The 14,933-nt window shown below is 43.2% G+C and overlaps 1 protein-coding gene across 4 annotated transcripts in view; it reads right to left on the reverse strand.

Moving 5' to 3' along the window:
* The window catches only part of EPS15 (epidermal growth factor receptor pathway substrate 15), a 67,524-nt gene that overhangs the window by 37,581 nt on the left and 15,010 nt on the right, over positions 1–14,933 (reverse strand). For 3 of the 4 annotated variants that reach the window (XM_058808237.1, XM_058808239.1, XM_058808236.1), the window contains exon 4: positions 1,892–1,933. In XM_058808237.1, coding sequence (XP_058664220.1) covers positions 1,892–1,933 — 42 coding nt within the window. Of the gene's footprint in view, positions 1–1,891; positions 1,934–8,997; positions 9,103–14,933 lie in introns of those variants that run through there. The other variant, XM_058808238.1, reaches the window with a different exon arrangement.

A 14,933-nucleotide genomic window follows, 5' to 3' on the forward strand; every position in this document is an offset into this window, starting at 1 on the left:
AACTGGAAGTGTGCTCAGCATCAGAGCTGTTCCAGGTGATGAATTAATTCATATAACAGCACACTCCACCAGCACCATAAGACAAAGTGGGAAACGTCTCTCTGAATTTCTGTTCTGAAATCTGACATCTCCTTATCTGAGGAATGGAAGGGAAAAGTTCCCTTGTGGAACTGAAAGTCTTCAGACACATTTGAAAGCTCCTCTTTAGGAAAAATCCTTGCAGCAAAGAGTTCATCTGAGCAAGTCAGAAAAATAATCCTCTGGGAAACAAATCCACTGGCACCACTTCACTAACAGTAACATCATGTTTAAGGAATCCCTGTTCCTGTTCACTACTGAAAACACTGGACAACAAATAGTGCTCTAGTTTCACTAGGCTGTGTATTCCAACAAATGGAAGAACTGACTTAGCAACCAGTACCACATCTGTGCTTCAATTCAGTTCCTTTATCTCAGTTTTTGCTCCACACTTCAGTGGTTGAGCAAATGCAGTCAGGAGGGAGAGACAGGCAGATGGCAAAGGTGGTACCTGACAGTCAGAGTCAGGACTGAGCTGGCAACCCCAATGTGCAGAACAATCAGTTCCCAGCCTTTTCTTATATCTTATTATAAGGGACTCTCCAAAGGTTTTTAATCCAATGCCTAGAGATAAACACACAGTGGATTTGTCCATCTGAAGGAAAACTTTCTGAGGGTGATAGTATCTCCTTCAGCCACAAGGAGCCACCTGAACTTTGATCAAGGTAAACTCTCTCTTCTTGTTTAGCAATTTCAAATCTGCTACTCTCCTGCAGTGGAGAAAATCCCTTATTGAAGTACAATGGCAAGCCCAGACTTCAGGCATCCCAGGCTGATGCATCTGAGCTGCTGTTTTTGCACTTGATAATGGGACTAATCTTCTAAGCACAATCTGAAAATAGGGCATGGATAGAAATCATGGCCTTGTCCCTTCCCCAGCACACAAGTTTACATTCTGATGTTGACACACAGAAGAAGCTCCTAAATAAGGAGGCCATATACACCATAACCTTAGAGGAGCATTACCAGTTGCACAAAGGAAAAAAAACTTGGTTGTTTTTTTTCATCAATTACTCAACAGGTGTATTACAAATAAAAATTATTTTTAATTGTTTTATACAGCCAAGTAGTTTAATTTCCTCGAAAGTTTTTACAATATATTTGTACAATAAAGTACATTAGGCACATGACAGAAAATACTGTTGTTGCAGAATAGGTGAAACAGCTTTTTTAGAAAAAAAGTTGTATTTATAGGAATGAAGACATCTTGGTGTCAAAATATAGAAGACAAGTGATAAATAAAATTTATACTCTTAAATTTTATTTATATGTACTTTTTATTTTTGCATCATGAAGTCAAAAGATTTGCATCTGTTGAGTGAAGCTGCAAGAACTACAGGCATTCTTTTTGCATTCAGTGGCCTTCTACCCAAATTTCACTCCTTACAACATCCTGCGATTAACTCTGGGGATATTCTGAGTGAGAATCAAGTTTTACATGATGCTAACTGAGCTACAAATGGAAGAAATTAATCTTCATTAGTAAAAAGTAACCAAGAACATATCAATACAGCATTTTTAAAGAATTTACTCCATCCCAAGACCTCACAGTCTATACAAACAGTCAAGTGAGGGATGTCATACACACCTAACCTGGCAGTTCCCTAGAAAATAAGGGTCATCTTACAATTATTAAATTTATACTGATAGAGCTCAGACCCACATGTTAGCTACTATAAAAATTCATTTTAAAGCACTACAATTTCTCTTGAACTTTTATTGTTTACACACTGTTCATCATGTTGAGTCCATAGCAAAAGAATATCAATTCTTTAAAATCCAGATGAGGTCTGTCCTTCCAGAATATACATACCTGTCGATAGAATTTCTCATACACAGGATTTGCACTCGATAGCTGCAAAAGAGACACAGAGGAAAAATGAGCCCTGGAGATCCATATTTCAATTTCCCTCTCCCTGGACACATAAAGATATAAAACACACTCCACTGGTCTGCAAAGAAGCATGAAGGATTTATTCCGTACAATGATGAGGAACCAGGACAGCTCCTCGTGCTGTAACTTTTACAGGACTGAGTTCTTGTTTTGCAGCCATTGACACCAGCCCGGATCAGATTTCCCCCAGCCAGGTCACCAGGTGAGGCTGTGTGAAACAGAACTCTCAGGCAACACTGCCTGGGGGCAAAAGCAGAAACCTGAAACCACTCAGGCCAGGAACTGCTCTCTAATATTAGAGTACAAAGCAATATCATTTTAGTTCACTGTTCTCTGTGTAATTCTTTGGAATTTAGTGTCATATGCAACCAGTCTGCAAAATTTTCAGTTACCCAAATTAATCCCTGGATTCCAAACTAAACCCACAGCAACAGTACCACATTAAAATGGAGTAATATTCTAACTTTGGGGTTTGTAACTTGAACCCTTGCTGGGGATAACTTCGGCCTTCATTCCACTGCCCTCTACAAGACATTCAGGGCTCACCTAAATTTAAGTGGACAAGGATAAAAGAGCTTCTTTGGAAAAGGCTCTTTCTTTATTTTTAAATTATTCTTAGAATCACCAAAAAAAAAAAAAAAATCTAAGACCTGAAACAATGCAAAACCTAATCTCTTGGCCTACACTAAATACCCTTGCCCAACAGACTGCCAAGAAATGAAGTGTTAGGGTTACCTCTCTTCCCCAACATAAAAACAGGCACAAAATCAGATCCTGCCTTCATGAAGCACAGGTTGCCTAAACCAAAGGCATTTAGGCAGAGGATAACCCTAGAATTCAGTGTGTGTTGCCCTCACAAACCCTGTGGGAACATCTGAGCATAATACAAGCTAATTACACAATACTTACTAAAAAAGCCCAGGCACATAACTTCAAATATCATCCAAAACCAGAGTTCTCCCCCTTAAGAGGAATATAATGTCAAACCCCAGGATTTGCAGACCTTTGTGCAAACAGAATCCAACAAAGCAGCTTCTCTGGATTTAAAATTTAGATGTTCAAATGGAAATATGGAAACCAACAGCATCATGGATGTTGCCAATCACATCTTTGTAAAAACCTTTACTACAGATTGTATTCATGGTTTACAAATAACACCACATCCATTTTCCTCAGCTGCTCCTTTGCTTGAGTACTCCATGTTTACAGGTGCTGATTATCAGAAAATATTACTAAGAGAAGATGTTTGGTATAAATTCATTTAGTGTGATCTTGTGCAATTACAGAAAGTGTGCAGCATCGCCAGAACATCCTAAATACAAATTATAGAGAACAGCTAGAAGTAACAGGAGAGCTTCCATTCAGAGCTTGTTCAGCAAGCATACTGCCCCAGAGACTCAGCTTCTGATTTTCTAGCTGGTCTTTGGGTTTTGTGTTTGGCATTTTTTTGGTGGGTCTTGTTGTTGCTGTTTGTTTTGGGTTTTTTGGTGTTTGGGAGGAGGGAAGAACAACAGGCCCACACAGCTGGTAAGGTTTTATTTGATTACTAGGAGGTGGGTGGGAAATACCTCTCCCAGAGCCAGACATAAAAAATTACATATGCTGGGAAACCATCATTGGTATTCACTGCAATACCTCCATTTTTATAGCTTAACCTTGCTCTGACTTTGCTCTGGTACCCAAAGACTTTTATTATTTCAGCCATCAACTAAACATGCAGTTACACATCCCTTAAAATAGCCTGACACAGTATTTTCAAGTTTTGCCAGCCCTCAGACTGCCACAACACCAATACAACAAACACCTTCCAATCATTTTCCAGCACTCCACAGCACACTTTATTTTCTTACCTTAACCTCACATGCTTTATTTTATTTACCCACTGAGATACACTTTGCACAGCAACTACAGGGGTAGTTCTCCCAAATACTCAAGTATTTGACTTACTAGATGTTACTTCATGAGAAAGTAAAAGTCTAGGCACAAAACTAAAGCTGTGAGCAGAGAAGCAGAGCAGAGCTGGCCAGTGCATCTGCTGGATTCCTGTGCATCATCCCTCCTGCCCAATGTCACCCTTTGTTCAGCCAAATGTCTCCTTATTACAGCCAAACTGATCACTGTCACTCCTGGACAGGAAACATCATGTTCAAGTCCTGCAATGGAAACACTAAGTGCAAATAATCTTTTCATTCAGTACTTAAGAGTGTGAGCCAACAATTCTTTACTGCATTAGTGCTTCCAATATTCATTTTGATATCAGTATGACTGCAGTAACTGGAATTTCCTGTGAGTGGAAAAACAGTAGTAAAAAAGTTTCTCAGACTCTTTTACTAGTAATAGACTTGTTCCTCCTTCAAAGTTTACCCCACAATAAACAAACAAATGCAAATATAATCTAGGATATTCTTCTGGGATAAGAAAAAACTACAGTTCAACACCTTTCCAAGTGCTGCCTTAGAATTTACCTGGCAAAATTCTTTTTATGGGATTTTAACAACCATTTGCAGAGTAAATTCAGCTTGTTTTAGATGCAAAATGAGGGAGGGAGGAAAGGTCAGATTCCACAGTGTATAAAAATAGAAAGACATTATTATGGCTCCATTTCAAAGTTGATCACTTCAGAAGGGTAATGTGTGTTGTAGTAATTACAACCTTTGATACAAACCTATGAACTTTAGAATGATAACCTAGGAAATAAAAAACACCTTCAGGGACACCAGTCTTTTTCATCTTCTGTTGTCAGTCAATCCCCATGTTTTCATGCCTCTGGCACATTCCCATTTAGGTGTAATAAGATATTATTACCAGTCTGCCCACCCCATCCAGCCACCACCTTCCTTCCAAAAGGGCTTAAAAACAAACAAACAAAAGCTATCCATTGAGAAAAACAAAAGTAATTTCCCCTTCCAACCCCAATGAGGTGTCAGGGGAGAAACAAGCTATTCTATCCTGACGAAAATCCAAAATACCACATTCTATCCCAACACAAAGCTCTAGGACTCATTTCAAGAGTTTGCAAAAGGCACAATCTGGCCTTAAATGTTCTTCCTGTAGTTAGCCAGCCAAAAAGGAGGTAAGCTCAAGGCAAACTGGTTTCCTTACAATGCCATTTCAAAATAATAATCAACTTCTCTCTTTTTCCTCTATTGCTTTATTGTCTTAGCTGAAGTGTTTCAGGGTGAAGCCTTCTACCACTTTCAATTATATAACCAGGAATATCTCCCACAGCAATAACAAATGTAAAGAAAATATTTACTATAAATTTCTACACAATTATTACCAAGTACTTAAAAATGGAGCACTTTCTTTCCCATTGAACAGCTGAAGCAGGCACAAGAGCTGCTGTCTCCTCTCTGCAGAGATGTCTGTCACTGCATAATTAAAAATGGTTCCATTTAATTTTCAAATTGCTACAGAAAATCTTCACCATCTTCTAATCAGTACTGAACAAAGCCTGTGCAAAATGAAAGAGTAGATGAACTGCCTTTTAAGAGGCAGCTTCTCTCTGACATGGTGGATGCAATGCCAACCAAAGAAATTAGGTTTTATCTGCTTTAGGAGCATCAGTCCCCTCTATGTGCAGGTTAAAATATACTCATGCATACTCTGGATTCTTCATCTGCAGGACAGAAAGAGGAACAACAGGTTCCTCATTTCACTAAAAATTACAAACTCTGATCTTTATTTAACAATTTTGCTGATTTCTTAAAAAAAAAAAAAACAAAAATCAAAAAACAAAACAAAAACAAAACAAAACCACAAACAAACAAACAAAAACAAAAAAAAACCCACAAAAACACCACAAGTTTGCCAGGGACCTCAAAATCTCTAGCTCTAGATTATACATAATAAGTTCATTAGTATGAGGGCATCATTCATACTGCAAGTATTTGGATCCTGTGTATTCCAGTAACAAGACCTTAATCCTGGCAATGTGTGCACGGGACAGGAATCCATCCAGCTCAGCCTCAGTGTAATACTCCATGTTTCCCTTCAACAACACAGCACAGCATTCTCAGCTCTGCAACACAATGCTCAAGTCTAAAATGAGACTTGTAGCTAATTAGGATACAAATTGATATTACATGATTTTGTCTCGTTTACCAAAGCAGCTCATAACTACTTCAAGACAATTACCACATTTATCACAAAAAGCATTTCATCAGGAAGACAAACACAAAGTTATCTTCCTTTTCCTCCTGAGTACTTTCCAGTGCTTCCCTGAGCTGTGAGCTTCCCCTTCAATCACAGCCAGTTTTTCAGAATAAACCACAAGTTCTATTTTCAAGAGCAACTAGAATGTACTGAATGTCCATATCAATCCATCTTTCAAGAAATATCGCTGCCCCATTTTCCACATCTTTAGTTCTTTGTTCTTCCTCTCCTAAATTCCCCTTATGAAATTGAGCAACCATCCTTGGAAGGTCAAAATATACAACCCCTTATACTGGTTATAGCTTCCTTTGACTTTTCCAGCAGCAGATGACAATCTGTGAGATCGGTCAGTTCCTTCTCCCCTTGCAGTTGTTTGCTTGTTTCCAAACTAAAGGCAACCACAACAAAACACTCCCATGGTAGAAGTTCCCTTAGAAGTTCCACATTAAATTCACAGTCATGCTTGAGCAAACGCAAGTGGCAACAAGATGTTCCAGAATGGGTTCAAAATGGGGAGATAAAAAATACTTCAGATATTTACCATTAAAGGGAGAGAGGAGAGGGAGATTATCAGCTTCACTTCACAACCCTTGTTCAAGCATACTTGGTGTAATAAATTTCACTGCAGCTACACAGTCCTGAAGTGTTTTTACTAATCAGTGAAAAGAATACAATTAGCACAGAAAAGTTTCAAATTACTGAAATTACAGCTTTGATATTCAAATAAAGGACGTGCAGCCCTCTCAGACATTGCAGCTGCAAAGCCATCTGAAAATACCCTCATCTCAGCTGGAAATACCCAACGTCCCCGCCGTGCTAGAGCGGTGTCAAACCAAGCACAGGAAGGGGAACAGAAAATCGGACTCAGCAGTGAGTTTGATGCAGGTTCATGTGCCTCCTGCTCTCTCTGTGTGACCTGGAGCAGATCACAGAGACCTGCACAACTTCACTGCTGCTGTCCGTAACTGATCTCGGTGCAGCCACCGCTGCACTCCCCACCCCCGTGCCCTCATTTTCACTTCCTCAGGCTCCTCAACAGATTCTGGACACTTCAACACTTGTGAGGACTTTTTATAACCCAAAAATTCCACATGTTAGAATCTACGTTAAAAAGAATTATCTTCAGGCTTGCTTGACTTCCTAAGATGATTCTTATGCAACACAAGAAGAAAAAACAAACAAGCCAAAAAAAGAAATCCCCACACGAATGGTCAACACACAGAAATATCTGCCTCAGTTTAACCACTGTTGTAAGCTGCAGCCACAATGGTTTTAAGGATACTGGCAATTTTTCTGCTTCTGTCAACATTATCACATTTGTATTTAGTCCCCCATCCATGTGACTAAAAAAAGTAAAGAAATTCTACAATGAAAGGATTACACAGCCTGTAAGCAATAATGTCTTGCTGTAGAACACACCAGAGCTGACACCCCACTCCTCTCCCCAAATCAAGAGACGGAGCAGCTCTGTGAAAACTTCTTTCCCTTCAGTAAGCAGACATTTAAAGCTTTTTCATTTACTTGAAAACTATTAAGAGACTCAGACAATGCTAACTTAGTTATTTTGATATAAAGCAAGCTTTCACAGAAAGTACCCTACTCATAACTCTATACCTTTAGACTCGTAAAGACACATTTGTTTTCTCCACGTATTTCCTCACCTTTTCACTGAACTACCCCATCTTTCCTTGAAATGCGTGATATTCTCAAAAGTGAGCTGTGTAAGTAACTGCAAACTTGTGCAGCCTTGCTGCCAGCTTTTTAAGTTTACTTCCATGTGCTTGAGCAATTCATCGAACTCATTTACCCACTTTGCTTTCTGTAAATGTCACAACTGGCTATCAGACTGAAGCATCCCAAGCCAGACGGATGAACCAACAGGCCCACCTCAGGCTTGTGTCAGGTAGGAATGGGAATTTCTCATCTCACTGCTAAATGAAATTAAAAAGTATCAAAAAGGGCCGTTCTTTAGCTATCGCAACTCTACGGAATAAGACATGATCCTAACGGTATAGAATAACCTGTGTGAAGTGATTCCATCATCGCCAGCAAAAAATGCGAGCAACAAGGATTGAGGTGAGGTGAGACGAGCACGGAACAGTGCCAGCAGAGTCTCCAAGTTTTGGGGCCATCACCTGCACAGCTCCTCACTCTAAGGCACCTGTATGGGCACTATGTGACAACAGTGTCCCCACCGCACGGGGCCCACCAAAACCAAGGTATAACGACACTGCAAGCAGTATCTGTGGAGACAGGCTTCTGTTAAAACAAGGAATTCGTCTGTCCCTCACAGGGTCACCTGCCCACGGTCTCGCTGCCCCGCAGAACCCCTCCATGCCGGGTGTGCCCGCAGGGCTGGCACCGGGCACGGACACCTTAACCCGGCGCTATCGCCTTTCAGTCCCTCCGCGAACGCTGCCCGAGCCCGCCCGCCCTCGGCGTTCCCGGGACGGGGCTCGCTGGGCTCCAGCCCCGCGCCCCGAGTCCTACGGAGACAAAAGACGGACCGCGACCGCCGCCGGCGCAGCCCCGCCCGCCCAGGGCCGCTCCCCGGCCGGGTCTCCCCAGCCCCGGGCAGAGGCACCTGCGGCCGGGCGGGACCCGCTCCCCGCCCGTGGCACCCCCGGGTCGCGGCGCGGGGCTGCCCGCCCGCCTCCCCTCGCCACCGTTCTCCCTCCCTTCCTCCCTCCCGCAGCCACGGACACACCCCCGCCCCGCCGCCACCTGACAGCGGCGGGGCAGCGCTGCGGGGCGGCGGCGTCCGCACAAAGCGCGGGCCCCCGGGCAGCCCCGCGGCGTCCGGCCGTGCCTGCGGCGGGAGCGGGCGGCGGCGGCGGCCCCGCGGGCGGGCCGGGCGCGCAGCCCCTTACCTGTGCCAGGGAGAGGCGCGCGGCCATGCTGTTCCATGCCCCCGGCCGGGCCGCAGGAAGGACGCGCCGGGCCCCGCCACTCGCCGCACAACTTCGGCAACTTCCCCAGCCGGCCCCGGGCAAATCCCGGCACCGGATCCGCGCCCGCCCGCCGGACGGAGCCGGAGCCTCCCCCGCCGCCACACGGCAGCGCAGCCGCGCGCAAAACCGGGCGCGGAGTATCGGAGCCGGAGCCCGCTCGAGGCAGCTGCAGCGAAAACCCGGAGCCGGAGTCCTTGGCCTGACACCCCCCACTGCCCGCTCCTGGCCTCTCCCTCACCTTCCCTGTAGGCCCTGCTGCTGCTGGAGATGCTTCCAGCATGGTGAATGACTGCAGTTCTCCAGTCCAGTCATGACACAGGGGGGGAAGTCCCAAAACAGGAGGCGAACCAGGTCTGGGCTCAGTTGCAACAGAATTAGGCACAAGGCCCAGGAGGAAGCTGCGCGTGAGCCCAGCAGGATGTCCTGACCCGACGCATCCTCACAGCGGTGAGAAGTAGCCTGGGCTCAGCCTCCTGCTTCCCTCCACTCACAGGAAATGGGATGCCTGTCCAGCCAACTCATGGTTGTACACATCCTTCTGTCGCTCTGCCTGTACTCAGGGCAGCAGTGGCTCTTCTGGGGCGGGTAACCAGAAGAAAGGGATGAGCAACCCTTATGGCAGCAGAAACTATGAAACATCACAGGCAATAAGACACAAAGGAGCAAGCTGGAGTGCGGAGTAAACTGCACCACATTCTCCAAACCCACGGGAAACAATTGTGTACAGACTGGCTGAAAACAATACTTGTGCCACCACTCATTCTCCTGCTCCTCCTGTACCTGCTCACCTCCTCCCACTGGCTTATTTTCACTCCTACTCTGAGCTCTGCACTACCTCAGCACACATCAGTCACTGAGGGCTGAAAGAAAACGTTCCTATTTTTATACTTTAACCCAGGGTGGTTTAGGCATACATTTAAACTTGAAATGTGCAAGAGGAAATTAGCTGAAGTCATACTTGATTACTGGAGAGCTTTCCCTACATGCTTTGTTTTCTTTATCTGTTCGTAATTCTCTACCCCTCCGCATTGTTTTTGTCCTCCTCAGCTCAGTTGTGTGCTCGTGCCCCACCTCTGCATCCTGTCATTCCTCAGCTGGCAGTCATCCTGAGCTGCTAGTGCTCATCATCTGTCCTGAAACGTGGGATCCCTCCTTCCCACCTATTCCTTAATAAAGGTTTTATAGAAGCTCTGCTTTACCAACCTGTTTCTCAGCAAGAAAAAGAAGATATGGAGGGGAAGAATATAAAAAGCAAACAACATAGATATAAAAATATTCACACCATTCACATACTCACTGTCACTTCTCTACTCCACCTCACACTTCTTCCATAAGCAAAATCCCTAGAAATTAGAAATCAGCACAGACTTTATATTTTTTAGGTTGATTTTTTCTTCTTTGATTAAAATTGGAATTGTCTCCCAGAATAACTAATACCTTGAAATTAAACCAGAAGATTGTAAGATTCTACAGCTGTGTCTCCTGAGGAGAGCAGTACTTTTGGGAGGGGGCCCCTTGGCAGGCATTTGGAGAGCCTGGGTTTCTGAGCTGCCATGAGCTTGTGTGGGTGCCCTTTGCTCTGTCAGTTGTTTCCTTCATCCCTCAGTCTTGCAGCTTGGCAGGGACTGGTGGCCTCTCAAGAGAGAGGTTACACCCAGGCTGATGTATTCTCACTGCAAAGAGAAGGAAAATGCAAAACAGGGGCCTGGGATCTGGCTCTGGAGTTGGAGGCTCGGTGCCGAGAGCTGCTGTGAGCAGGATTTTGTGGGCAGGATATCTGGCTCAGCAGTGTCCTTGCTCCTGTTCCCTTTCTCTCCTGGGTGTTGCATCAAGCATTTCCCACCAGGTCCAGGTGGAGCTGCAGCAAGGCTCTGGAACAAGGGTGTTGAGCCAAGGGACTTGTGCAGGTCAGCCAGCAGAGCTGTGTCACCCCAGAGCACAATTAAAAGCCCCAAGTGCCCTCAGAGCAGAACACTTGTCCAGGAGGGAGGTCTGCTCCAGCCATCTACTCCTGAGGGCCTGACCTTCCTGAACCTTTGTGTTACAAAATAAACACAATAGAGCCCCCATTTTACTCCCTCAAACTGTGGAGTGCACAGCAGTCTGCACCCAGAGAGCCTTTCCACAGTGTTCTCCCAATCTGCTGTGGCTGACTCCAAGTTGCACCTGCAACTCAGGAACAAGCAGGCAGTGCCAGGTACGTGGTTATGTACCTTCACCTTGGCTGTGCACACTCAGTCAGCAGGCATGACCACTGAGTCCACAGTCAGAGGACAAGAATCACTGAAGGTAACCACTCTGGCCTCTACAAATTAAAATAATAATGAGTTTCATATAATTAACACTGAATTAATGTGGTCATGTGGATCTGTTGTCGATCATTCTGTGCATCTCACAGACAAATTGTCCTGGATGCCTCCAACCACCCGAGTTAAAACAACCAGCTCAGAGCCTCAGACATCTCTGTAACAATCACAACAGCACTTGTCAGCCTGCTGATGGTGAATGATTGTACTGCAGATTTTCACAAATCTAGAATGACAGCTCCCAGAAGAAAAACAGCTCTCTGCTTCTCAGCTGGAATCGAGGTGTCATCACCTGACATTGGATCACAAAACTGGACGTCATACTTACTTTCAGCCAAGAGAAAATCACAGCTACTAAAATTTACTCAAAGCTGTTGGCAGGTTTGCAAAACAATGCCCTCCAATGACCTTCTTGGCTTAGCTATGAGCAGTTCACCAGGGCTTGGCTAGGGTGGAAGAGCTCCTGAAATCTGGAACAGAGGGATTTTCTAAATGTACCTCTCATTTCCTCCTCAGTGGAAACCTCATTCTTCTGTCTCTGCCTTTGCTGACCTTTTGCAGTATCTCCTGTGAATTGGGTAAGGAGTGGTGGGATTCTGTGCTGGGTTTTCAGGAAAGCTTGTTAAGAACATAAAAAAGTCAAAAGATCAATGAACTGCAAGAATTTTAACAGCTTCATTTTATATCTTTCTGCATTCAACATGAATTCTCCTGCAGGAAACGTTTATCTGTAACCAGCTCTGTAAGAATAGCTGTATGTTGATTTTTTGTTGCAAGATCCTTTACTACAGTGTACTTTATGCCCAAAGGACATGGAAAATAGTATTAGCATGCTTTTATTTGTAAGTGTAATAGGATTTTCTACGATTCTAAGTACTGGCATTTTGACAAATAGGTACCAGATCTCAATGTTCTTTATTGTTTCTTTAACAGTACAATGCACAAGGTTATGTCTGCACTGGACAAACAAGGGACTGCTAACAAATCAAAACTAGCCAAATGGCTGGTGAGGACTGGGCCTTGCAGCAGTGCAGCGAGCACAGCAGCAGCACAACCATTTTGGTGCAAATCCCCATGTGAAACACCGTGTAAGAGTATATAAAGTGGCTTGTTCAGGTACAGCTGAATTTAAAAATGTGCAAGACAGCACAGAAAGGCTGTCCACCAGTCACAGTCAAACACTAACAACCTCTGTTTTATAGATCTCCAAATATGATTGCTAGTAAAGCTGGTAATATTTGAATCATATCCACTGGTCTCCCTGGAAATAACACCTTAAGTGTCCATCTCTTCCTTTCTTAGAGCTTTGCTCAGCCTATGGATCAGCACACAGGCAGCCCAAAAGCACGCAGGCTTTGTGTGACTTGCTCTGCTCGTTCTAGGAAAGGTGTTACTACAGCCCATGAGCACTCCGGAGGCTGAGAGAGGAATGACTCAGCCCTGCCTCCTGCATTCCTGAGCACGAAATGAGGTACCCAGCTCTCTGGAATTCCAGTGCAAAGCAGAGCAGGAGCTGCAGCATTGCGTACACAGAAACAAGGATTTGAAAATAAGAAGGACTAAGCCACTTTGAGTTTTACAGAATAAAAGGAAACATATGCATCAACACACAAAATCCTGGCCAGAAAAAGGAATCCCTGCTCTATGATCAAAGACTGTAATACAAGGGAACTTGCCCATAGGCAAACAGACATTGCACAGGTTTCAGAGAGCCAAGCAACACCCGTGCTCCTGACACAGAACAGCATTTCCCACATCTAGGTTACTGAAAGATCCCTCCTGAGAAATAAGGAAGATCATCACACAAACTTTGACAACCTCTGGACTGAGGGGACCTTTTATCAGAAATCTCAGAGTGCTTTCCAGGACTAGTGACACAAGCTGGTTTAGGAAGTCACCACTGCAGGTGTGCCTTTATCTAGAAATCCACCCCAGGATATGCTTTGTGTGCTCTTTCCATTTTATGCAGCTGCAAGTTTTCTAGACAAAGGGTTACAGATAGGCTGCTATGCTTTAAGGCCACAAGAAAACACTACAATCATCTAGCCAGACTCCAACAGACCTTCTGTAGAGATCTGTTAATTTCTGGGTTTCTTTTGCCTAAAACATGTAATCTGTGAGTCCTACAGTGCATCTTCTAGGAGGATGTGTAGTTATCAGAGCATGTGCATAGATCATTATGGAAACTGCACAGGAATTATCTGCTTATTCATCTTGTGCTGTGCTCTTGGCTTCTTAAGGTGGTTTGCACATTTTCAGTTATAGCAGCTTTGAAAGAATTTCAAAGTGGGTTGTGGGATGATCAAATTTATACAAAGCTGTAGCAGTATTAAAGAAACACAAACTAGGATATTAAGGTAACTGCATATTTCTTCATCTCTAAAGTGTTTTCTGTTCAGATGTTCAGAAGCATTTGAATATATCTGAATTTAACTCCTTCATCTGGCAGAAACAGAGTACAGTATGGGATCACATTGTACCTCTTTGTTTTGCAAAATGATGTCATCTATATTGCCAGTATTTAGAAATACAAAGGCTAAAATTGTTTTTGAACTGTAGTAATTAGAAAGAACAATATTGAATTTTTAGTACGAGAATGGTAAAATTGAAAATAACCTGAATAGGGCTTGAGTGAATCTCTTTCATCATATTTGATGGAAGACTTGGCAAATCTGAAATGCAGCAGTACAGATCCATGCTAGTTTAAAACATACACAATTTATCTTTTCATTAGGACTGTAAGCATATTTTCTCAAACTAATTTATATTAGCCAGTTTCATGGGGCTGCACCTCATGCTTTAAAAGAATAAGAGATAATGTAGATATTTACAAGAGGTCAGCTTGACCTCTAGATAATTAGCTGGATGACTGACAGCACAATGACATTTTTCATTCAAGACCATATCTGAAACCCAGAAAAATCTTCAATAAGCATTAATTTGACAAGTCCAGCTAATGTAGCAGTTGGAGATTTCACTGTTCCTTGAACAGCTTAATACATGTTCTGAAATAGAACAAACAATAGCTCTGCTGAAACAGCATCGGTCTTCATTATAAATTAAACACATCGATACCGTAGCATGTAGTGTATATTAAACCAAAATGAGGTTTGGAAACTAATATGTTTACAAAGTAGCAGGCAGAAAAGCTTTTACAACAGTTTCTTCTGTTCTCTGTTTCCTTAGGCATGTTGTCTATACCAACAGGGAACACATTGCTCACCTTTCTGAAACAATGAAAAGATTATTATGTTTTAAGAAAACAGAAAATATTAAAAAATATAATCAGCACATTGAATTCCCAGCCTTCCTCTAACCTAGAATTAGTTTACTCTGCCCTTCACAAAGATTACTAATTTCAGAATTATAAAACACATGAAGTAATTAGATAAAAGAGCATTTGGTATTTTTTCTTCTCATTAAATGGTTTGTCTTTAAGACAAACTCATGACTGTTAATGGTAAAAGACCATTTTTATGGCATTACTGTAACTCTTGATACTAGCAAGTGTTTCTTCTTGAGATTTCCTTACTTGTCCTCCCAATAATT

The sequence above is a fragment of the Ammospiza caudacuta genome, chromosome 7, assembly GCF_027887145.1.
Source record: "Ammospiza caudacuta isolate bAmmCau1 chromosome 7, bAmmCau1.pri, whole genome shotgun sequence".
Lineage (NCBI taxonomy): Eukaryota > Metazoa > Chordata > Aves > Passeriformes > Passerellidae > Ammospiza > Ammospiza caudacuta.